At 42.7% G+C, this 26,360-nt stretch overlaps 1 protein-coding gene across 3 annotated transcripts in view; it reads right to left on the bottom strand.

Annotated features, from left to right (window-relative positions):
* The window catches only part of pard3ab (par-3 family cell polarity regulator alpha, b), a 269,729-nt gene that overhangs the window by 50,119 nt on the left and 193,250 nt on the right, over positions 1–26,360 (bottom strand). For all 3 annotated transcript variants that reach the window (XM_069684173.1, XM_069684174.1, XM_069684175.1), the window contains 2 exons: positions 18,852–18,980; positions 11,502–11,780 (listed from right to left, as the gene is read on the bottom strand). In XM_069684173.1, coding sequence (XP_069540274.1) covers positions 11,502–11,780; positions 18,852–18,980 — 408 coding nt within the window. The remainder of the gene's footprint in view (positions 1–11,501; positions 11,781–18,851; positions 18,981–26,360) is intronic.

The following is a 26,360-nucleotide window of genomic DNA, read 5'->3' as shown; positions in this document are numbered from 1 at the left end:
TCTAACTATGAACAACCGCACTGCTGAATATTGCAAACTGCTTGTACTTATTTTAATTAAAAGGCCCTCTTTGGATTCTAACAGGGTCAAGCCCATCTTGTTTCAGAGCTACTTAAAAACAACTCCTTCTCTACGATCTAAATTAACCAGGCCGAGGAGATTTGGAAAATCTAATAGTGAAAACATTGGGTTGGTTTTGTGCCGTCTCCGGCTGCCCTCGCTAATACCGACTGGGAGCGGATGAGTTTTCATCCCTCCTCTGAATGCTGAGGAAAACAAGTCACGGCAGACGGGAGGATAGTAACCTAAATCCTATGTAGATCATAAATAACAGTAGCTGAGCCGTCATCTGAATGGTGAGTCTCTTTTTCCGAAAGGGATGCAGAGCGCTGTGGAAATAAAGTCTTCACCCGTCTGGTCTCGTTCAAACCTGAGAACACCCAACTGACCCCTGAAAACCCGCTGAGCCGTCCTCTCCCACATCCATAAAGGATTCCCCGGGGCAGAACATATCTCTCTGCTGTAGCTCTTGGCCTTGATCCAGGGATTAGGAGTGGAAGAGGTCTGGCCTGTCTCTCCTCATACACAACATAACTGGCTCCACGATGTGGGAGCAGATGGCTGCTGACAGACCCGAACTTAAATATAACCTATCTCACGCTCTGCTCTTGTACATAATCATTTGCATGCGACATGTTGATTAAATGACGCGTCAGCCATTTGAAATTATCTCTAATTGATTTCTGGATAGCGAAACAGCAGGTTGTGATAGAATCCATCTTGTTCAGTTTAAGTGCTTTGTATTCTGCTGATCAGGTAACCACAGAAGATGAAACTGCATGCGTGAAACTTGGAGCTGCCTTCGCTGGTGGATGACAAAAAGGAGAAGAAGAGCAACAATGAATCTGAAGGAAAGGTTGACAAATAAGAGCAGACTGTTAAACTAAAGTTGATTTTACGTCTTTCCACTTTGAAATATTGCTTTCCATCTGATCGTATATATGTCACACAAAGAACTGAACTGGATCTTTCTTGGTTAAGGCGTACATGTTGTCTACCTGAAACAGATGTCATACTGTTTGAGTAAGTATGTACAGTAAATTTTGTTGTAGAGCCAAAGACAATACCTGCACGTTGTAACTCTCAGAGATAAAACAATCACTTATCTAACGTCACCACAGACGAGCTGAACGCCTCGTGTTAGTGCTGAGAGACATCTGCAGCGCTGTATTTCACACTTAAGGAGGAATCAGTAATGCAACTCATGATCGCCGATGCTTCTCCATCCTCTACATTTCAAGGCTCGGATTCTTAAACTGAGACGTGTTCAGCATCCGACAGAACTCGCAGACAAGGCTGGATTTTTAACAGGGCAAGGTCTGCGGCTGCTCACAGGTTCACGGCATATCAATCGATTTGTTGAGTATTTCTGAATAAAGTTGTATTAAATTAAACTGCCAGTATTTTAATGGAGGTCAGAATGAAATGAAGAGACTATCTGAGGTGTGCTTGTTGCACTTTTTGGAGGTTAAAACACAAAGTGGCTCCACATTTGGGGGGGTGTCAAAGACGACAAACAGCAGATTGTTGCATCTTAGACTTTTGTTATAAATAATATACATACAAATACACAGGGGTTTAACAATAACCAGAGACTGAAGCCAGAAAAAGTTGCTCCATGCAAACCAGGTATTGTACCCATGCTGCCAGCCTTTGCCGACTCATCACTACTTTTCCACAAACATGCACAAGGGCGACAAAGGGAGACTTTGAGAGAACATATGTACCCTATGTTTACACATAACTACAAGAGCAGCTCCAGCCATGTTTTAAGACATATAAAATGCTCGGCTTGAAATAATAAATTGTGTCTGATCTGCAAATTTCCAGCCGCCCCCTCCGTCACGAAAACAACACGTGTCTCTGCCATCGTTTAGTGGCAACTTGTTGAAACTTAGCTAGCTTGAAATGTAGTCATTAGCAGTAGCAACGTTAACGTTAGCAGTCAGTAGTGAGCAAAAAGTACGATGGCGGTTACAGCTGGCTCGCGCATCGCCGAAGTGGTTGCCATACATACACATAATGACACGCATAGCGTCACTCCGTCCATTAACAGGATTGGCTCCTTAGGTTTGTGACGTCACAAACCTGCCAATATGAAATTGTGTTGTTCAGCCTGTCCTTGGTTCACTGCAGTTTAAAAGCAGACAGGTTCAGCCATGGAGATGACTGCTGATGTTGTCCCTGATATGTCTTGTAACACATGAAAAACACCACATGATGTTTACAAGGTTAAACACTGGATTTTCACTGGAGGGGGTCCTTAAAACATATTTTTATTATTTAAATTGCAACAGGTTAGAAAGGCTGCGTAAAGTAGTGTTGCTTTATAGTTTTTATATATGTAATTTGGACGACCAAAACTGTGCTTTGGCCACCAAAGATTGGGGCGTGGTGGCCTATAGGGCTGTGCATAAAAACGTAAACGTTAATCCCTTATAGAAGTGTAATATGGCTCTGGGGTTTAAACTCAGGTAGAAGAGAAAGGTAAGCAGGAAAGTAGATCTTCAAAGGCAGTTATGTGTGCTGCAGATGAGCTCGTGAATCTCCTCAGCTACCTTCTGCTGACGACATTAGTTTCTCAGGTTTCTCAAAGTTCAAGTATATCTATGTTATGTAGATGTATTTAACTGGAGGCCAGACATGGTGGCAGCTGATCAAAATACTGTCTATGTTCTCATCAGCAGGTTTTGGATCTGCATTCGATGACAACTTTTTTTTTTTTTTCTTTTTTGTGATGACCCTCAAGCAGAGATGTTCCCCGAGCTGCAGTGAGACATCCTGTTCTGCTCAGCGAGTGGTGAGAACACACATTGATATTCTGCAGAGCAGCGAACGCCAACATCTTGTCTGTGGGTCTATTCGCACATTATGAGCCAGAGAGAGGAGCAGCTGAGGCACAGAGAGATGCGCCCGGGCTTGATTTTTCTCAGGACTTAAATGCTTGTGAAGAGGGGAGAAGTCACAGCTGTGAGTTCTTCCAACTCCAGGTTAGTCTGGCAGAAAATAGCAGACAGCAGAGAACAAGCAAAACCCTTTTCCACACTGTTTTCCAGATGAATAGTTCACTTTATGGACTTGGCTTTGAGGCTGCTTTTGCCAGACTTTGACTCACTCAGGAAATAAAAAAGAAATCTGACTTTTCAACACTTTTTAAACTGCAGAGCATGTTTGATGAATGATCGCAGTTTCAACATCCTGAGTGTCGCTCTCGTTTCACAGGAAACAAACGTGATGTAATGATATGTTAAATCATCAAACAACACTGATGCATTTTAATGTGAAAACAGACAGGAAGCAGATTAAGAGACGCTATGAGGTCAGTGTGTGTGTGGGATTACAGAGACATGGGAACCAAAGGGAAATGAACAACACGCATGATGTCTGTTGGTAAGTGGATTATGGGGGATATTGAGTCATTCTGTTGGACCTATCATACAATGTAAAACAGTGGCACCTACTGTTTTCCCATAAATTTATGAATCCAACTAAATTATACTTAAGCTTGCAGAAGCTTTTCAGGCTTTGAAATCTCTCCATCTTTGCTCCTGTGCTGAAACTGTTTGTGGGATTGTGAGCATTTGTGTTTCTAGTTTGATGGTTGTGTGTGTTTGGTTCCCAACTAGGGCCCCCGCCATGAGCCTCAGACGCCCCTGGATAGACAGGAAGGTTGGATTAGCTGCATGTTTACTCAGCACTGAGTGAATGAAGGGAGTGTGTGGAGTAATTGCCAAATGAAGAGCAAATGCAGCAGGACAAAATTAGATCTTGCTGTTCATTAAAGCGTTTGTGTGAGAATACTCTTCAGGTAACAACAAGGTTACAAACTAGACGATGATTTTGTGATAACTTGTTTGATTGCTAATGTGTCTGCTTAATCATAAAGGCCCGAAAACTGCATTGCAACTCTCATATTTATTCTTCTGCATTAGGTTTAGGGTTAATATATTTTTTTCCGTCTGATGAATGCATGTCTAATATTCTATCTCTTTTTGGTTAGCACAAAATAGCTGCCCGCTGTGGCTGGAAACAGGTTTGATAAAGTTTGGCAGCAAATAAAATTTTTTGGCTTTTGCCTTTTTTAGATAGGTGAGACAGATGAAGTGAGACAGGAAGTGAGGGGAGTAGAGAGTGGGGGTTGACATGCACCAAGCGGATCGGCAGGCCGGGAGTCGAACCTGCGATCAGCGTGTCGAGGACTCTAGCCTCTGCACATGGGGCGCCTGCTCCACCAACTGAGCTAAACCAGCCCCAAAAGCTCTTTTTTCTTTATTGATCTTTAATTTGGGAAATACTGATTAGTGCAGGACATTGATCTTATTTTGAGATCCTGTCGCAAGGACTGTCTTTTTATAAGGTCATTGATGAAAGCCTTTGCATTTGCAGAATTACGGACTGGGACGCCCAGTTAGTGACGCGTTTTCCATCAGCCAGCAGTGGTTGGTCTGCCAGAGAGGGTAGGCGGAGCTAAGCAGCTGCTTTTCCGCTCTCTGCAAGTGTTGCGAGTAAACAGTAATCTACTATGGCTGAACAAACAAAGAAAAGATGGATGACTACAGATACAACTTCAACAAGAAGTGAAAATCCAAAGAAGAAGAAACAAACTCGACGCTCAGATGAGAGCTTCTTCGAGATCTTAACTTTAATCCTTAAATAAATACACATTTTAAAGAAATAATCACAAACCTACATAAAGCAGATCTGCACTGAGAACAAAATATAATGAAGATGTCTGTGAAAGCTTTCAGTCATTCAGGTCATGGTAACTCAAAAGTTAAATCCAAAAGGAGACTGGACTTGGTTAAAGTTCTTGAAGACGTTTCGCCTCTCATCCGAAACTTTAACTAAATCCAGTCGCCTTTTGGATTAAACCTTTGAAGATGCCATATGTACTCAGGTTACAGGATACTCACACAATGCCCAGAAAAATGGTAGCAGCAGGGGGTTCAACAGGGGTGCACAGCTCATTTTTGCCCCGAGGCTACCATGCTAGCAAATCCAGCCGTGTGTCACCAACATCAGCAGGAATCCCTACAGGATCTTACACAAGGCCAGAGCTCTGTATTCACTGTGTGCAGCTGTTTACCTGCTACTGCACTCTATCTGTGGCTCACACACACAAACACCTTTGACCTGTCAATCTCACTGCTCCACATTTACAGCATATCCCCCTGTGCCCACGAACAAAACGCCAGCAAGCGCGTGCATGCAAAAACAGCAGACTGACACAAACACCAGCACGAACACACACGATGAGACGACATGTGCACACAGGATACATGAAGTCAAGCGCAAATGCATGCACGCATGCAAAAACCCACGCGCACACCACCTTATCAGCCTGTGAAAAGCTGCAAGGCTACAGCTGTCTGTTTGTTTGTCTGCGTCGCTGTTTCTGGTGTGTTTGTGATACAACACGACCGCGCTCGCTCCCCTCTGAGGCCCCCTTATTCCCCCGGTGGAGATGAAATGTAATGGAGCCGATTCAATAAGAGCGCTGCCTCCTCGGGAAAACGCGGAGAATCAAATCACACCATATCCCTCAGAGCTTTTCCCAGCATTCACTGCAGCCTAGCAGTTGGGAGGGAAATAAAACAATGGTGGCTAATTCACTCGGCTCTCCGCACACAACAACTCGCACAACATGGATGGAGTTTGATACGGCAAATGTTGAGGGCCAATAAAGCAATTAAATAACATGCTGACGGCTTGTACAATACGTTTTTTTAATAGGAAATTCAGCTCATTAATTTGCATAAATAAACACACGCAGTTACTGAGCCTGGATATCATCTTCTGAGACTGTAAAATGTACAGTTTGACAAAAAATACCTCGATGATAAACGGAAATCTTACACGACAGGACCCCAGAGAGAAATCTGTGTCAGCCCTAACGTTGGGAAAACATTGGAGGGGGGGATAAAAACACTCGGCTTTGGACAACATTTTGTTTGGCAGGTTGAGAAGGGATAAAGAAAGACCACCAGTGTCCCAGCAGCCGGCAGCAAGGTTATACAATTTGGTTTCTGTATCCAAAACAAAAACATTTAAAAAGGAGAATGTTCCCAACCAGATACTACACCGCGCCACCCACACAATAAACCACAGAGCAACACAACCAAGACATCAATGCTCTCTGAAAACATGCACTACTTCCAATTTGCTGTCTTGTTAAAAAAAACACATGTAGTTTAAATCTAAATAAAAGGCATCACAGAAAAACGTCCTGAAAGTAAATGTTGCAAAGCAGACTTGAAATGAAAAAGCTCCGTGATGTTGCAGCAGCCTGGTGGAGCCTGCAGTCCTCACGGTCATGCTCCTTAAAGAGAAGGAAACGGCAGACTGTTCCCAAAGGCTTCTGACGCTCCCTCTTGCCTCCTCAGATGTTTTTGTTTTTGAACCTCTGTAGTTAAATTGAAATTTCTGACAGCGCTACGTTTGAAGGAAAAAGAAGCAATTAAAAATGAATTCCGATGGATATTTATGCAGCTGCATGTTGTCTTTTTTTCCCCGTTTCCTCTTGGACTGCCAAGCATTGCGGGGCTGTAGAAAGGCAATTGTACGTTTTACGGCCCCAGGAGGAATTAGTGAGTGAGAACACGGGGGCAGCGTGATTCTGATACTCGTATTAGGACGCTGAAGAAAATTCCTGGTCCTGTTGTTAAACAGAGTCAGGAAGGAAGTGACAGCGCCGAGGGTTGGCCGAGCAGAAGCATGGATAACATGTTTCAGGAGGATCATGATGATGAGGGGGATTATTTCAATCATAAGTGGAAGCAGTAGCAGCAGGACTGGTCAAGTTTCCTTATCAGTCATGATGTCAATCTCTGATCAGCAAAGGGATATAGATCAATTGTGATGTAGCTCACCATATTTTGGATGAGCTAAGTATAAACTATGAACTCATTCTTCCAGTTTTAACTGCCCTACAGTGTATTTCTGTTATTCTAAGAATTAGATGCACTAATATTAATTGAGGTTTAACTTCCTAGCTTACTAGAGTCTCCATCTGCTGATACACATTGTGACATGAGATTAACAGCTGTAGAAAAACATTCAGGAAGAGTGGGACCTTGTTTGTCTTTCCGAGGTCAAAGATAAACCTTTGAACTCGGCTGTAGGAGAGATTAACACCGTGTATACCGGCTCATAACCCGAGAAGCCCTTACCTAATCTGTAAACTCTGCCTCAATTGAAGTTGATTGTTAATTGCACCTTTGCAGTCAGGGTCCCATGGTTGCACTGTATCTTCATACAGAGCTTGTGATATATTATGATACCTGATGAAAAATTAGGCCCACTATTTTTGTGTGTGACGTCATGAATGTCCAACGCCTCATCCCAGACGGTTTCCCCCCTTCCCCTTTGGCTTCTCCTATAGATGCGCAAGCTAGCGTCTTGTTAGCGTCTGTCTTCATGTACACTTTAGTGTCTGTTGTAACGAGTGTTAGGAATTCAGCACTGACTTCCTGTTTGAACAGGACTTGAACCCCGCTCTCTTGGGTGAAAGTCTGTGTTGTTTGACCCATCCTTTCCCCCTGACCACCACAGGCCTTATCGCTACGACTACATCGCCTGACCTCCCACATGCTGGATGGCCAGAGCAACTGATCTGAGTGTTTAATTGTACCATAGATGCATCCAAACTGGCTCTTGATTACGTGACAAATTAAAAAATGTAAGTGCATTACTTTAATGAGTAGTAACTGTGAATGAGAACAGCCTGATGGTTGAGGAAGTTCTCCTAACTACTGAATACAAGCTTTCAGTAAAAGTGACTTTCCTACGTTCCTTCTTCTGTATTATTCAAACATTTCCACAGTGTGCATTATCTTTAGGTAGTAATCTTAGTTATCAGCGAGATTGTCATTCATGCTATGCTTTTTGGATGTTAAATCGTGCTTATGTTTGCAGTTTAATTACGATAAGTGTCATGTGAACAAAGATTGTTATGTAATATAAGATCAAACAGCTCTCTGCCAAAACACTGACCCCTTCAGTTTGACTCGGAGTCATAATCTTGTGACAGTCACAACGTGGCAGCACAGACAGAAGGCCTTTACAAACACTAATCTGCAGCTGTGACATGTTTAAAGTCGTATCCCGCTTGATTTAGGCCATGACATGATCAGAAAATAGGGAATTACAGATCAATCTGTCCAAAACATGAAACAAAGATTTCATCTCGTTGAAGTTATAAAATCCATCACACGGCCTCGTCCTGAGCATCAAGCTGACTCACACGAAACCTGAAACTGTTTACATTTGAACTTATCATGGGCATGCCTGCTATTTTAAGTGTTAGTGTAGGAACAGAATAACATTTTCCTCCACTCTCACTTTCTATGGACATGTTATTGCTTTGATCCAATCTCCACAATGCTTAAGCTCTGATATCAGTATGTGCTGCCATTCGAGTCCCATAATAACAAACACTCCCGCTGTAGGGTGAGAGGGGGAGACTCCCTCCCTCCTGTGCTTGGCATGGCAGGGTCTAATTCACTTCCTGTTCAGCAGGGGGCAGACAGGAAACAGGAAACACGCTTCCTGGTTCTCTCTGAAGGTATATTTTTCTTACGATCGGGGATCTGGGAACGTAACAGAATATCTTTAAGGAGTTTACGAGCCTGGCACCTCGGCGGCCGTAATCAAAGCCGACTGAACAGAGCGAAATCTAGGGCAGCACGGTCCACGCATGGGGAGCAGATATACAGTGTGTGAAGAAACATTTAAGCAGCTGTGCCCATAATGATATACATAAAGTCTTTAACCAGGCAGAAGAGTGTTGTGCTCTTCAAGCCCAGAAGCCCACCAAAACAAAAGTAACATAAAAGACCAATAATACGTCAGATTAACCTCTCGGCGGTTTAAACACAATGACATGTGATAAAAGACTAATGTCTCCGAAGGCCACAGGAACAGTTAGCCAATGCCTTGAGTGATGAACTATTTGAGCTGTGTGGTCGTGGTTCATTGTATTTAATTTAATGTGTTAATTCATTTATTTCTAATTATTTATTTAGAACATGTTTAAAAAACATTCAGGCAAACAAAGCAAATCGTTTGAAGTCTGTTTGAAACAATTGTAGAACGCCTTTCTCACATGTTTTCAAAGGAGTTGTGGACCTCTGACTTCCTTTCACTCACATTTACTGAGTCGAGGTTTTATTACTCTCTGTGTAGCCTTCCAGTTGACAATTTTTGGGATGCAGAACTAGCTTTTCTTGTAACAGTAACAGTATATTTATGTGTGTGTATATGAGTGTGTTTATAGGCAGGTATATGTGATTGCAATATATACACATACAACAATTTTATATTTTATAATTTTGTATTTCTATTTATTTTTATTTACTTTATTTATTTGTTTAATTATTTATTAGTGGGGATAATGACGGGGAAGACGTGTGGCGGGAGTGTGAGGGGGGATTAACTGTACTGTATATATATATATCATAACTGTATTGCTTCTAAAAATCCAATAAAAAGAACTTTGAAGAAGAAAAGGGCGTACAGGATGAAGTGAGAACATCTAGTCCTACCGCTTTTTTCTTTATATCAGTTCGGTCTCGGCCGAAGCGTTCAAAATAACACCGAAGAATACAGATACCTAGCTAATCAAAAAAAATGCAAAAAGATACACAGTAGTGAGATTAGTCCAGTGTAGCCCGTTGTTCTTCTGTTCTGTATTAGTTGCTTAATGTTTTACACGTTTTCATTTCTTCACTGCAGCTGTTCCACAGTTTAACCCCCTTTGTTCTAACACAATGTTTGCCATTGGCTCTTTTTTTAATGTACATGTTCCTCTTTTGTTTCCCTTCTGCTGAAAAGTGTCTCTGGACACTGTTTGGTAACTGTTGATTGTTTTACCCTGTACATGATTTGAATAGTTTGTTGGTTCTCTGTCATTGGATTTACTTATGATTCTTATGGCTGTGAAGGGTGAAGATTGTCACTGCAACTCCTGAATACATCTTTGTTGAACAATCCTGTTATGTTTTACACATATTTATGTAATCAATTACTGTATTCAACAGGCCCATGGCAGTAAGTGCCTGGCATAAGGGGGAAAAAATAGACGTTTTTTCTAGATTTAAATTTTAAAAAATCTTCCTCCACGCACCGAAAAAACTTCAAACTTTAATTTCATGTGCAGACACTAAATCAGGTACAAATTCCACCAACTATGAGACTACTGGTATATTTCCCTCTGTCGTGAATCTGCATACCTCCACACAGGACGACATCTGGGATTCAAAAATAACAAAACATACAGTGACAACAGCAGCGCAATGAATTATGAATCAATACAAGCTGCAGCACTCGTGGAGTACTCGCAGACTGCTGGGGCCATCTGGGGATGCGTGAAAAACCACAGAGATAAACCCATTCATTCTGCTGTGGATGTACTCGCCTGCACTGCCTGTGTTTCTGCGCTGCAGGCTTTCCTCGATTGGCTTCAAGTTTCCCAAATCCATCTTCTCTCTATTCATTGATCGGAGGCAGATTGGGAAGCAACCCAGCACAAACCTGCAGTGCTGAAAACTGCTACTCCTGACAAGATGCCAGTGTTCCAAAGTTTCTGGCTGCTAGTTGGCTGGCTGTCACTGCAGTGGACTTTGCTTTGGGTAATAAGTTTCAGAATGTCACTTGGCAGCTGTATATGAATGCAAAGTAGATGCACAAAGATAAAGTATCCCCATGCCATGCCAGGGTGACCGTAGCAGCTGCCAATCATGGACGAGGTCTGAAATGTTGGTAGCTCAGGAAAAATGCTCCACAAAAAGCCAAGTAGCAGGCAACAAAGAGAAAAGTTGGCAACAAGGTGAAATTAACAAGAGATCGCAAGACGGAAAGAAAGAGAGGTAGAAAGGTCAAGGGAGACAGAAAGAGAGACGGATTTTCAAAGGTTTCCATTCACTCACTGCCTCCCCGGAGTAATCCCACATCTCCCCCGAGAACAGCGCATTGTGTCGAGCAGTCGGCGAGCTGACATTTACCGCCTGCCTTCTGTTGCTTTGATTATTTTCTCCTCCAGGTGTGATAGCCAGCCTGCTGTCTCTGCGCAATAATGCGGCCTCAGAGGTAGGAGGACGCTGGGAATGCAGAGGCAGAATCAGGCCTGGACAAACCTTTTACTGAAATACCATGACCGGGTCGCGCTGTTGAATTGGAGGTAAAAAGGTTGCTGAACCGTGAATGGAAGCCTGTCAACTGGCTTCGCCGAGAATTGCACCTGAGGGGGATTGTGACTCCAATAAAATTCATGAGTGTTACCGAGTAATTACTTGGTTCTCAGAGGAGAAAACAGGGGACATGGAGGAAACTGGATAGTAAAACAGAACTTTAAAACATTTACCAAAACAGCCACTAAACTAAAGTTGAAGTGATTGACCCTGTAGACATTTTTAAGTACCCCGGAGGCAGAAATCCACGCCTACCTGTCTGCAGATGGAGGCCGGTCATTGCGGGCCTTGCTGACTTGAGTGTAGAGAGTATCTGAGAGTTGGTGATGGTGCGGATGGATGTGGGGGTATTCGTCACGTGGGCTGTGGGGCCGACTGTGCCCGCTGTCCACCGAGCTGTTCAGGGGGTTGATGCCTGCGTAAGGGTGCTCCTCCTCTGAGGCCCTGTCGGACGAGCGGCTTATGTCCAGGATTTCGGCGTAGTCGCGTTCCCTGGCTTGGCGCTCGCGCAGCTCCCTGGTCTTGGCCTGGATCCTGATAGGGAGGATTAAAAATAGACAAGTTGATGCTAAAATCAGTTCCCTTTTTTGATTGCTTTTGGGGGAAAAAACTCCCCAGATTTGGTGCTGTAATACATTCTGTCGGTTGCTGCTGATCGGATGTAAGAATGCCCGTGAAATTATTTATAGATCAAGGTTAAACTGCTCTTTAAGTGGAGTTTCGTCCTTGTCAGGTAAATCGTACATGCTGCTGAAGCCTTGTAGCGCTAGAATGTAGAGACTCTGTAAATCTCACGCGTCACATTAACACAACACCAGACGAGCTGCTGCAACATCTGCAGGCGATTGTTTATTGTGCCTTTTTAAGTCTCCATTACAGATGATGTGTTGTCTATTATTTATGCTTTTTTCCCTCCCTGAATAATACCATAAACAATGCATAATAGCCTCTCGCCCCCACAACAACTCATACAAGGGAGGCACTTTGTATTCACAGAGTGCTGCTAATGTATAGCTACCATGCTTTCCTCTCTATGTCTATCAAACACACACTCACCTCTGACACCTCTGTCTCACATCTCACAGAACAACTCCAGCACACGCACGCTCCCTTTCTCTTTAGGCCATTATCATGTGAATAACTGGCAACACCATTTTCTACAGCGGGGGGACTACCTATCTTGCAACCCCGTAATTACAGCCTTGCCAATTATCAGAGCTTTACAACTACCAATTATCATACTGCTCTCTTTTCTCCAGGCCCCTTTTTAATGGCAGCGGGAAAGCGAATGGGACAGCCGTGCAGTTACGAGGCAGGGGGTGCAACTTCACTGAACACTCAGCGGGCTAAAAACTGAAATGCTTCCTCCAGAAAAATCTGCCTGCTGTGCATAATGAAACAATAAGTCTAATAAGGAGGGCTCCCTGTCGGAGGGTGGGTACAAAAACACAAAAGAAATGGGGAGAAATGCGTTACTACTAAAAATGAGGCTGCGAGAGAAGTTGAGTTTTCACAGCGCCCCGTTGAGTCTGGACAGGGCTAACAATCCCTTTAGTAAAATGTGTGCTTTTCCAAACAAGCTAACCCATGTCTTATGAAAGCTTGTAGACTTGAAAGCTGTTTTTGTACCATTTGTGGACTCAGCAATTATCTAATAGCGCAGAAGGAAGCGGGGCCCTTGAGGGATCTATCTTTAAACCCAGAGGAAAAACAGTGTTTTCCATCAGAGAAAGCAGCAGCAGCAGCAGAAGTGGGAGCTGCTACTGATTGTATACACAAGCACAGTGGCTGATAAGATAAGGCCAGACATACCAATCCAGCGCCTGGCCTTCTCCGTGCAGCCCCCCCCCTTTCCATAACAAGGCACTGGACGGGGTCAACGGGGGCCAGTTCTGAGCGAGGAAGGATGTAGCTTTGAACCAGTCGTAGTGTGAGAAAGGATACAGTTCTTCAGGGCTGAAGCACTGAACAACACGCGAGGAAGGCAGCTTATATTCATGGAGTCAGAACAGGTCTGAAACGTGAAAATGCACTGATGCACTTGGATCCATTCATCTGTTCATTACTGTTTATTCAGCTGCTTAGGAGAGACTAAAAAGTGTCAGAAAATAGTGACAACACATCCGTCAAAGTCTTTTAATTGCTCAACCAGCAATCCAAAGATATTCAGTTTACAGAGATGTGACATAGAGAAGAGCAACACACTGATTCCAGCATTGCTGGCTGATAAATGACGATGTATCAACAGAATCTTTTGACTCCTCACTGATAAAAATGACCTTATTTTAAGAACAAATATGATTTAGGCCTTTTATAAAAAAACCCAATCCTAACAAAAAAACCCAAAACATCGCGGCCGATCCAAAGTTTAAAAAAATCTATAGCCAGAAGTAGTGCATCCCGACGCCTCTGTTACTCAATATAGTGGACGAGTAACTGTACGTATGTGTGTGAACATGTAAAGTAAGTAAGTCCGTCGTTTTGTAAGGACCGTCGCCTCATTTGCGACGCCTCACAAAGGAGGTTACGGCGCACAGCCTGACGTCACAAGCCAGAAACAGCGTTTACCCCGTTTACGATCTTCACTTTGGCCGGAGTTTTACAAAACAACTGTTTTCACTGACCTAAAACTGCGTTCGGGTTGACGAAAGTCCAAAACGCAGAGAGAAAGCTACGTTTTGAAAAATACGACTTTGACCTTATACTCAAACAAAATTCCTGATTTAAGTAACATCTGCAGACAACTGAAGAAGCGAACTGCTCCCTCTGCAAGCAACAACTTGAAGCTGTGTAGTCATGTTTCACAGAAGTTAGAGTTAATATATGGAGAGTGGAGGAGTATTTTATTCTGCCCTGTTGGTTTGTATTGACTTTCCTTTTGGGTGAAACTGGGTCACCTCTGAGACCTACTGTAACCGCTGTAGAACAAGAAGGGCCGCAGTCCACATCTTCAAAACATTTCAGAGCCACCTCTGAAAATCTTCGGGGAATAATAACCCGAACCCAACGTTCAATATTCCCTCTGGACTAAATCTAAGCCTCTATCTGTGTCAACGTGACGAGCACTTAAAAAGCAATGTTCCAAAAGTGCACAATTGTCCGAACGCTGATTGAAACGGGACAGGAAGGAAAAGCACACTTGGCCTAATCATTACCCTCTCAGTCCCAAAATATTTATGCAAGGAAACCACTGTTTTCTTTCTAACGACTAACCTTGATGAGAGATGAAAACACTCTCAGCATGAAGGGTAAATGATGGAAAAAAAGGAGAGAGAGAGAGAGAGAGAGAGAGAGAGGTATGAAAAGAGTCAGAGGTCGAGTGGAAAGAGCCTATAGCAGACAGAGAGCGAGGGACGGCTGATAAAGGGGTATAGAAAAGGCTGCATAGGACATTATGGTTGAAGAAATGTGTTTGACGACTGACCTTTCTACCACATCAAGCCAGAACAATGGTCCATTATGTGCTATTGTACCCACTGTGTAATGGACCTTCCTCTTGGCGGTAAAGCTGACACAACTGATAGACCACGCTGAAAGGCAGGAAGTACATGAAAGAGAAGGTCCAGCAGGATAAGATGGCTGCTGACAGTCTTTTTGAATTGATAACACTGGATATCTGGACGTGTTTAACATTTGGTGCCAAGTTGCTCTAAAGCACTCGCTATGCAATAATGGCAAGAGTCTGATAATTCACAGGAGGGCCACACGGAGGGCTCGGGAAATGTTATCGTATACATGTGTAACAGAATTATTTAGAAAGTTCTTTATATAAAGAAATCAAACACAGGCGCTCATGTGTTCATCTTGAGCAAGAAGACTAAGGTCAGGGGAAGTTCAAGGGGACAAATGATGTGGTATACAGCACATTGCCTGCTGTATAGATTGAACTTTTAACCTTTTGACCACGACTGCCTCTTAAAACATCGGCCACAGTCGCAAGCAAGGGTTGAGACGACTGCCATCCATAAGTCAACGTAAAGAGGTAAGCACAGGGCGATCAGGGGGCGCCTTCACTGACTGCAAAAAGAAGTCTGATTACATATCAGTCTACCAGAAAATGACTCGTCTCAGCTGAGTTATTGTGTCAGTGAACATTTTTCCAGGGAGTTTATGGTGTCAATCCCAAGTTTCAAGTTGCCCTCTCTGCAGCCAGATGTTCATTTTGTACATTACAGTACCATTTAGAGTAACATAGACAGCAATGCAGGGTGTGCTTTAGGGCATGGCTTTCTATGATTGAAAAGTTGGTGCAGAGGATAGGTAGTAATGTTTATACTCTTCTAAATATGGCTGGCTACCTCGTTCTCCAAAATTACAAGATGGAGACCAACAAAATGCTATAATGCCCTGTTCACCAGCAAAAAGAGTTGATATTCAGTTAAATTCTCCAACGCTCCAACGTCCAATGTTCTCTCACATTGTAAGTAAAGAAAATAATTTAAGATCTCGAAACTGCAGTAAAATCTATTTGATCAATAATCATGATTTCCAGGTACTGCTGGACCTGACATGCATCAGTATTGACCAGCGCCTCAGTTTTATTGGCATGAATGAAAAATGTCCCCCTGGTGCATCCCAAGGTAAAAGTATATCATTGAAACTGCTCCGACTGTTTACAACAAATGACGCGTATTGATTCAGGTAAAACAGAATATACATTAATGTCAGCAAACAGCAATTATTTCCTCATGTGGATGTTTTTCTGCTCCTCTAATCACCGGACAATTTCCACTGCAAACATCAGTTAAGTGTCCGAACTGTCCGTCTAGATTTGTTTGCCTGGCTTAGGGTTGGGGTCCGCTGGGACCTGAGACTTAAACCTGCGAGGAAATCCATCCATCTAGTCAATCACAGCTGGATTAACCATACCCTCCGGCAGCGGCCGATCGATAGGCACTCTGCAGCGAGTTGCCTGAACCTTGGGAGAGCTGATGGGTGAAAAACAGCTAACTGGATCATTGTTTAACACAGGAGCAACCACAGTCCTCCACATCCTCAGCGGGGTCCCCCCGTCAATATCAGTGTATCTCAGACAGTGGTTGAATACAAACGAGGAGCATGCTTGTTCTTCTCAGGTGTGCAGGGAGGAGGTAAGCGTGGTTGGAGAGAGTCAAACACCAAACGCTGAATAAAATAATTAATGCACTGACTTAAGTACTTCTAACAGATGTTGTCAAAACAGCTCCTGCTCTGTGGACGCACATCGTGACGACCTTAATATGGCAGTTTTGTTCCTCATACACCAGTTTTGACTGATTTCCTTTGGCTCTTTCCTCCCCTGAGCGCTGTGCACGGCAAAACCAAAACACACTAAACTACAGAACAAACGAATACACAGAAAGACTGGCAGGTCTTGCAGAATCTCAACCTCCAAGATGCATCTAAAGACAAAGGCTATCTACCTGTTACATGTGTTATCAGTTCACAAACCTCCATAACTTTGAGACAAAGAGAGAATTAATAATGTAAATTAAAGATATAGAGGTTGCATACTGTGAATATATACCTGCAAAATGCTTTCAATTAATCAGGAAGGGGATGCATTTTATTAGTGTCACCCAATTATATCTATTATCACACAACAGTCCTGAATAAGTTTCCGTCATGATAATAAATGCATGTGACTTTGACATTTAGGACAGCAAAATAACAGAGGACCCACAAGACTGGATTAACATACCAAAGAATTATTCTGAACTTTTAACGACATCCAGCGTAACAACTAAATCCCGGCGTTAACCGTACGCCAATTAAAAATAAAGACGTGGCTATTATCATATTACTGGACTATCTGCTCTGCAGGCGTAAAGAAAGAATTACAAACTAAATTTTGATAACAAGCAACTGCGGGGAGTAATGACTCCTGCCCCTACACCAAGAGCATGGGAATTAATTAGCTGGCGAGGCAGTAATGGCCTTGGCATTTATAAACTGCAGCCCCCAAAAAAACTGGCACACTGCCCGACTGACATTTAGTTTGGTGAAGAGACGGAGAGAGTGAGGCAGGGAAAGAGAGACAGACCGGCTTGGGGCTGTTTGGTTGAAGGCGCCAACCCAATAACATTTAGAAATCAAGTTTTATGGGTTCTCTGATCATTTTTAAATACACAAACTCTTGATTTATTAAACCATTTACATAGTGCTATTGCACAGAAAAGTTTACTTACAACTTTACATTTTGTTGAGTCTATAAAATGTCAAAGAGGGAGTTCTTTCAGTCTGACAAGATTGAAACACTTGGTGGCCAGGAACTCCAAGGCCACGTACTTTCATCTAATCTGTTATTGGGCTCATCGTGCTGCTAAGTAGGAGAAGTAGCCAAATCTGATCTCGCACAAATCCATAGCTCAGGTGCAATATACTATTTGTATACAACTCTGTCTATAATGACAATTTAGGCCCAAAAAATACAGAAAATCCATTTCTTCATATTCTTATATCAAACTCCGATCATTTTTTCTTCCGGTAAAACTAAATTTCACGCGTGCTTACGTAAGTTAGCACCAAACAATTTCAACCAATCAATCTGCAACATGTAGCCGCAGAGCCCCAAGAACGCTCGGTCAGTTAGCTAGCTACTGCGCTGTGGAGAACGTCTGTCTAGGCCCACTTCTCAACGATCAAATCAAATCCCTCTAATGATATGTCCCGCCTGCACGTCCTGTTTCACTCGGAAATACGTCACGATACGGAAGCTGGATACTCTCGAGATGCCGCTTCAGCTCGACTTTAAGGCCTTTTGCGACAGCATGCAGTGATATCTCAGTGTGTTTCCATCATTGTGACAACAGCTTGAGAAAATCAACAAAAAAAGGTCTATTTCCAATCCAGCTCAAAATGTACTCACATTGGCTGCCATATTGGTAATGAGATAATTTTCCACTCAACATTTGGTATTGGTCTCAAATATCCCGTACCGGCTGGGCTCTCGTTGCCATGGAGCACAAAATGTTCATGAAAAAATGGGGTTTTGTTTGTGGTGGAAGATGGGGCCTTCACGGAGAGCCCATCCCAGCTTTTGAGATAAAGTGAGAAGCCAACTACAAGCCAGGTATCATCGTCCAATGTCAACGACAGCGTTAATGTCAGTGCAGCTGAATGGGACAAAGCCTGGCAGCTGGGTTCCAAAATGTTGTGGAAGGCCTTCCCAGAGGGCGGGGTTTTAAAATAAAACGTTCAACAGACAAATGTCAACATACATTTGGTCACATTATATAATATTTATAAAAGGATATAAAACCCAGGACTCGAACTGCATGACATTTTCAAAGGAGGGAGCTTATACGAGAGAACAGCCAAGTCAACTGCAGTTTCAGCCTTTTACCTTCAGTGATCAGACAGAAGGAAAAACATGTTTTTGTTTTGGCGATAACAGACTGTGATTGATTCCAGGAGAAAATAAATGAATCCATTCATTTAGTTTACTTTGATTCTTATCGCTCAGTAGAGCTGCAAAGTTATGACAACATTTCCATGATTTAATGTTGGATCCCAAAGCAGTAGAGTAAATGCAAGTTTGGAGACGACAGGACCTTTCAGCCACGGCACTCACCAAAAACACAACATTTAACAGCATTTGCAGGTGCTACATCAATAGGACCTTACCTCTCCTGCTCCATCCTCATCTTCAGCGTCTCCTCCTCCGACACTTGGGTCTCCTCCGACCTCCACTTGCTGGAGCCTTTACGGTCCATCTTTTCGCCCGGCCGCTCGTCCTTCCGATGCTTCCCAAACCTTGGACACAAATAAAGGCAGAATTAATATCTGCAGGAGTTTAAGGGACTGTGCGGCGTAGTTTAACTAAAACATTTGAACAGTATTTTTCTGAATTACACTAAACCAGCGGGTACTCCCTTTAAATATATGATAACTCTCTGATCTGAGTTAAAATGTTCATATGTCTGTGATCACAAGCACAGCCAACAGGTACGACTTAACAGTCAACCCTCAAACAAACCGTCGGAAAAGCACTTTGCTCAAGTTCAAACCTAATTCAGCTCGTTTCAAGCAGGTGGCGTATAGACGCAGCCCATCACAGTAATTATATTCATAGGGAGGGAGTGACGCTCAGCGAAATAGGAGCCATTGCAGAGATATTTCAGCTTGATTGACTCAGTACAAAGCTGCAGCCTGTTGAAGAAATGACTTTGGCACTGTGCTCGCTTCTACAATGAACCTCCATGATTATGCTCAGGGAAATTGGTCCGCAGAGAATATCTACGACTTCTAAAGAGACAACGCTGAGAGTAACCAAAGAGGTGTGTGTGTGTGTGTGTGTGTGTGTGTGTGTGTGTGTGTGTGTGTGTGTGTGTTAATGAATGAGACAGAAGATGGTAAACGAGAGACAAAAAATGAACACACACAAGAGAGACTCAATGAATGAAACATTAAGAGCAAAAAACTAAACTACGGTGAAGAATACAAAGACAACCTTAAGAGGTGTGTGTGAGTGTGTGTGTGTGAAAATGAGAGAGAGAGAGAGAGAGAGAGGGAGCACGGGAAAGATGAAAAGAAAGTGCAGAAAAAGAGAAAGTCAGAGGATCAAACGCAAAACAAAGAAGTGAAAAGCCCAAAGGTGGTGCGTGTCTGAGTTTAGGAATGAAACAGGAAAAGTCTAAATTGCCCGGTAGGAGAAAGAAAGAGGGGAAAGTACACCCCGAGATTGGAAGTCTGTGTACATGAGCAAGAAAAACAATACAGAAGAAAGAGAATTGAAAACAAGAGAAATAAGGTTAAATCAATGGGAGAAACACAGAAACACAAAGAACATAAGAGAAAGAAAACCCACTGCTGAGAGTGTGAAGGTGTGTGAGAAACAGAAAAAGAAAACAACACTGAATGGGAATAAAGGTGAGGGGGAAGCACAATGAAATGAAAGCAAGAAGAAAATTCAATATTATGTGTGATAAAAAAAAGACCAAAGAATGGAAAAAGAAATAAATGATGCGAGGCAGAAAGAACAAAGAATGAGACAAAAATCACATTTAATTTCGCTCTGGCCACGATGTTCCACAACTTCTCTCTCAACTGTCTTGAACTGTGTCGGATTTTTTCCTGACCTGAAAACTTTCCCTCCCTTGTTTGAAGTGATTATCGTCTGAGAAAAGTTTTAGCCCAGCGTAAGCTCGGATGTACTTGTTCAGATACTCCTAACGTACGAGGGAAGTTCGAGCCCAAAGGAAACAGAGCTCTCGCAGAACACGTCCTGCGTTGCTTTGGCTCCATGTGAACAGAGAACAGTGAACACGATTCAGTGAATACGGCTCACAGATGCCACCCAGATGCTGCATCTTGTCTTTCATGGTCTGCCATGATCTCACAGAAATGTGCAACGCAGGCATTAGGCTCCTGCAGCATGTTGTTTTCTATCATCACAAGTGCTTTTGAGTAAATCTGTGTGAATTTTATCCAGTGACTAATAGCATGAATAAACTCTCTTATTTTTTGAAGATGGTAGGCAAGAGCTTGAAGACACTTAACTTGTAATCGCATACTGATGATGAAAGTGTGGCTGGGGACCTTTTTATTTAACCTTTTGTCCCGCTTCTTTTCTGGTCCTCGATAAACCGTGTCAAATTAAAGTCATAATCTGGAAGATTTCCATTTAAATAAATCTCTGTTAAGTCACTATCGACTGCCAAATGAGGTAACACAATGTTGACTGAGCCTCTGGCCCACTGATGAAAGCCTTTGCATTTTCAGTATTACAGACGAGTGAAGGTAGGCGGAGCTAAGCGGCTGCTTTTCTGCTCTCTGCAAGTGTTGTGAGTAAACAGTAATCTACTATGGCTGAACAAACAAAGAAAAGATGGATGACTACAGATACAACTTCAACAAGAAGTGAAAATCCAAAGAAAAAGAAACAAACTCGACGCTCAGATGAAGCAAACAGTCTGAAAAGGAAAGCGACCGTCAGCCAGGAAAATCAAGAGTTACAACCGGAGCCAACCGTGGACGTCACACGTGCAGCACTGTCTGGATATCTGGGAAGTGTGCTCCTGCAATTACCGTTTATCGCCACAGGTGCCGCCAAAGAGAACAAAACACATTTGTGTTATGTCTCAATTTGGTCTTACAGGAAATGACGATCAAATCATTTGACCACTTGTTGTTGTTCTTTTTAATGGTAAACTGCAAACATGTGGAGCATTTTTGCCAACATTGGACCCGTATAGACTCTGAATTCAAACTTTTTTGAAAATGTGCCGTGACTTCTACATATTTCAGACCCTTGTTTTGTCTGCGGTGGACTAGGCTGTCATCTGAGCCAAAAAATCCATCCACTGCGTAGCAAAGACGGCGTGAGTAGGGTCCAGTCCACACCCAACATTTTGACCACCAGATTACATCCTAGAGATATTTGTGGAGCTCTGCATTTTGCAGTGATGCCACAAATTGAGAAAATTTGATGGTTTTGCATTAAATACATCAGTTGTAGTTGCTATGACAACGTCTTTGATAAAAGTTGTATCTTAATTAAACAAAGCTCCGAGGGTATTCGTAATGATTTCCAATAAACTGTCCACCAAACAATTGCTCCGAGTTTGCCCACTGGACAAACTCCCAAATCAACCAATTAAGTGGTTTAGACATCATCCATAGTAAAAACATAAAGTGAACTCCTCAAACACCCCTGATATTTGTTAACCTTCATGACTAATAGAAAACCACAACCGACACCAGATACTGCTGCCGTGCCCTGTAAACAAACCAAGAGATGGGAACGGGGATGAGAAACCGCAGTCAGGATGGGGAGGGGGGCTTGGAACTAAGGTCCATTACCTGATTAATTTAACTGCGGCTGCCTGAAATGCTCAGAGTGACAACTCGCTGTTAATGCTAAGAGCAGGAGCGATCTATCACGGTGAGAGATGGTTGACACTTTCTCTCTCCACACCACTAACTTTCATTAACAGCCTCTTAAAAGACAGCCTAACTCTCCCTGTCGCACCCGCACGCATAAACACCCACACGCCGAGATTTATGACTGAATGGGAAAACTTTGAAGACGAGACAGGGTATTAACCACGACACCGGGGCATTTAATAATCTTATATTCCAGGCACAGTTAGGCCCGCTCGTCCTGTGTGTGCGACGCTATCGATAAAAAGGCTTTGACGGGTTTCTGTGGTTTGAAAAGTAAAAACAACTTCCAAATGTCAAGGATTCAGCTAATTCAATTCGGCAGACCGCCCATGTGTCACCGCTAATCCTTTGAAACGCACGGAAAGTGAAAACAAGTCTGTGGGTAGTTTTGGGATATATTGGATATGCAGCAGCACCGAAATGTCAGCAGAGAAAGGGCTATCGATACGTCAGAGAGGGGAGAATCCACGATTAAGTCAGGATTTAATGGAAACATGATGACGCATGATGATGAAAATATCAAAAATGATAGTAAAAACCAGAAATTTAGCGCCTTCATCCATCGAACATTTGATGAATAGAGCAGCTAGTATTACAGGATCATTGTTTGACTTTATGCCAGTGAGAAAGAAGATAAAGAAACATATTAAATAAATATAATCTGCTCATCTGCCTAGTCTATCAGGTTATGAATGGTTTAGCTCCTCCTCCTCTGTCTGGTTACATCATCTTTAAATCTAAACAGAGCGACTAGAGGTACAGCTCGGGGGGACTGCGCAATCCCATTCAGAAAATCTGCATTTAGTTAGGCCGTCTTTTCCCTCAGAGCATCAATCAATGGAATTCAGTACCACAGTCAATAAGAGAGTCGCCATCTTATCATTCTTTAAACCCTCCTGTCGTGTTCGTTTCTCCCGCCTTACTTTGGCGTTCCCGATCAAATTTGACCGGTCTGTTTCAACTGCTCTAACATGAACACAAAAACCATTAATCATCACCAAACACCTTTTTAAGCTGTAAACAATGTCTCAGACTCATGTTTAACATGAATATCTGCATTGAATATACAAAGAATAGACACTTGTTGAATGAATGTTCTCTTCCATCTCTGAGACGTCCTCCTCTCTCTCTGGCTCAACTTCAATCTCCTCTTCTTCTGGTTCAAAATATCGGTCCAGTTGTTCAGTCTGAAATGTGTGGTTCATGTGGGGGGATGTGAATGGGGATGTTTTCCATCTGATGGATGAACATAATCTAGTGTCACCTATTCATTTCCTACATGGCGGGAACACCACAGGTGTTACAAAGTTGACTAAACCACTGAAATATCGATGAAAGTGGGGATCAGCAATGCTTCGTGTGGAGGATATCATGAGACCTCGAGGCAATCGAATGTAAAACACAATATTTATGATTGATGGAAGTTGTAAATCGGTCAGATTTGACCCGAACACGACAGGAGGGTTGAGTGTAATGTAAAACACTGACTGCTTGAACTGTTTGCATGTCACCTGTGAATCGGATTCTATTCACTCATGTTGCCTAACGTTGTCTGTATTGTATGCTTTTATCACAAACTAGTATATTTATAACATATATATATATATGTTATATATATTATATATATATATATATATATTTTGTGCCTACTGGATTGTTTTGTTGTTTAAGGATGTCAATAACATCTGACAAAAGGGATACCGATGAAAACTAGCCATCTGGCTAACTCGGGTGCATACGTTTTCTTCGAATGTTGATTAATGTACATTGTCCCTTTTCTGCAAATAAACTGTAAAAACGTCAGAAAAAAAAACACTTTAAATATTAACAAATGTAGCAGGTCCATAAATCCTGATGAATCTGTGGTCTAAGTGTCTTTAAAAGACGCTGACAGAAGAAGAGAAAGCTAGCAGTCAACATGTTTGTATGCTTTTATCAGCGCGCTCAATGCTGAGATTCTTTGTTAAAATGAAAACACTGAACGTTAACATGCTGATGTGCTAATTGCCTGTTACATTAACACCCCACCAGTGGCATGCCATCATTTGTGAAAAAAAAAGCTGTGAGAGTTTAAAATGTCAAATATTTTTATATTTTTTAACAAATTAACGAGTCGAGCAGAGGGCTGACAGGGGTAACGGCAGGGTTGGACAAACTGTGCTGTCAGTCAAGGGATGAAAATAGTGCAATGAAGGAGTGATCACAAAAGCTGATCCAAGTTTGACAGTGAGACAGTGATGTCCAAAAAACCCACCACGATACACTGAGCTGGGTGAAAACATAAGCTTCCCTCTGATGCCTCCCTAAGCCAACATTCTGAATTCTGGCCCTACTCGTGGAATCAGCAATCACTCCGTTTTTCATCTATCCAACATTTCTTATTTTTCTGGTAAATAATGAGCCGAACAGCCTCATGCGGCTGCCAGCCAAGTCTTCACTTGTACGCACAGCTGGGACTACAAGCAAGAAATGAACAAACATTATCAGCAGTTTGTGAATTAGACCTGATAACAAACATCTTATCTTACATCACGACCCGTTTTGTTCCCCTGAACAGAACGTGACGCAAGAACGTCCAATCATCGCTGACAGAACTCCTCAAAAACTGCAAGTGTGAGTTTCTGATGAAACCCGTCGGCAGACAGCGAGCGTGGTCACAAGCAGGCCTCGCAGGGCATCTTCTGCAACACATCACTCTTGTCACAGCGTGAGCCTTTTCTAAGTTCAGATTTGTTCATGACAAGAACACACGCACACACTTACACACACACACACACACACACACATCAAAACTCTCAAAAACCTCTGCAAAATTAGCGCAGCCCTTGAATTTCTGGGCATCAACCGTCTTTGCCAGTGCCAAGCTAACAGACTGGGTGTTGCTTCTGAGTCCAAGAGATGATCAGAGTGACAGAGAGAGGGAGAGAGAGTGACAGAGAGGGAGAGAGAGAGATAGATGGATGCAAGGAGAGAGGGAGAGAGCGATGGATGCAGAGCTGGCAGGCTGCGCTTTTGGCAGGAGTTGATGGTAATGAGGCTTTGATTGGGACTGAGTGTGAGGCCTTCGAGACATGAGAGGGTCAGGCGGTGGCAGCTCTGTTGATCACACACACACACATACACACACACACGCACACACGTACACACACACTCCTCTGACTTCTGCAGGCCTCCCACTCCTGATCCGCCCCTCAAACATGCAAACACACATCAAAGTACAGGCTCCCTGACTCTCCGGCTCCAAAAGGCTTCACTCGCTCATTCACACGTTCAATCACATGACTCTCACCGGGGCTCTTGTCGCTCTGTAAAGCCACTCGGGGGAACTAACGTGCTCACATCGCATTCTGAAGTGTGATCGCCTGCACTTTTGCACGCTTATAAAACACAGTAACGCGGTTCTTGACACATCCACCCGCTGTGCTTTGGGCCAATACACACATCTGCATTCTGTTTCATCATGACATGTTGACGCTAACACAAGTGCAAATTCTGTTAACTTTTTTTTTCTCCCCCTTTTAGGAACATATTTGCAGCTGAGTGCTTACTGCCGTGATGTTTGCTAAACTGTAGTTTCCACTTTTCACCTGTCAATCAAACGGTGTGGGTGTTACGAGGACGTCTTTCATTGGATTTTCTGGTATTTTTCTGCTTTGAGCTTCTGAACGTGGCGCTTTCTTGATGCTGGTGCAATGTGACAACACAAACAAGGTAAATAAAAGCTAACTCCACTCCACTCTTGGTCTGATCATGTTGGAAAATCTTCACAAAAGGTTTATATATAGTTTTATTTTCTAATTAAACAGTAATTGGGAATGTAAATAATATAAAAGTTAAAGAATAAACACGTTTGGATTAACCTCCTAGAGTACCCCGGGACAAAAATTAGCAGCACGTCAAAAATTATTATTGTGGCACTCATTCATTTTGAGTGATACTAATTTTTGGAACACTTTAAATTGTAGTAATTGATTACAGTGACATTAACTTATTTAATCTAAACTGAGTTCTTAGCATTTTTAAAAATTGTAAACCCCGCCCGAGGGCTGCTCAGATGAGAGACCGGTTTTTACCGGTTCAGAAGAGTGCTTACAAGAGAAAAAGGAGAAGCTTCGACTGAGCAATAATTTGCTGGACCAGTCCGCTGGAGTATTTTTGGAGGGAAACCTGCGTTTTATGATTGTTGCTGAAAACATTCACCATGGGCTCTACTGAGGACACAGCGCCGGACACAGTGACGTTTCTGTT

The sequence above is a fragment of the Semicossyphus pulcher genome, unplaced genomic scaffold, assembly GCF_022749685.1.
Source record: "Semicossyphus pulcher isolate SPU_LCO1_2020_fin unplaced genomic scaffold, fSemPul1.0.p SCAF_7, whole genome shotgun sequence".
Taxonomy (NCBI): Eukaryota; Metazoa; Chordata; class Actinopteri; order Labriformes; family Labridae; genus Semicossyphus; species Semicossyphus pulcher.
This window is presented reverse-complemented; position numbering and strand designations above follow the sequence as displayed.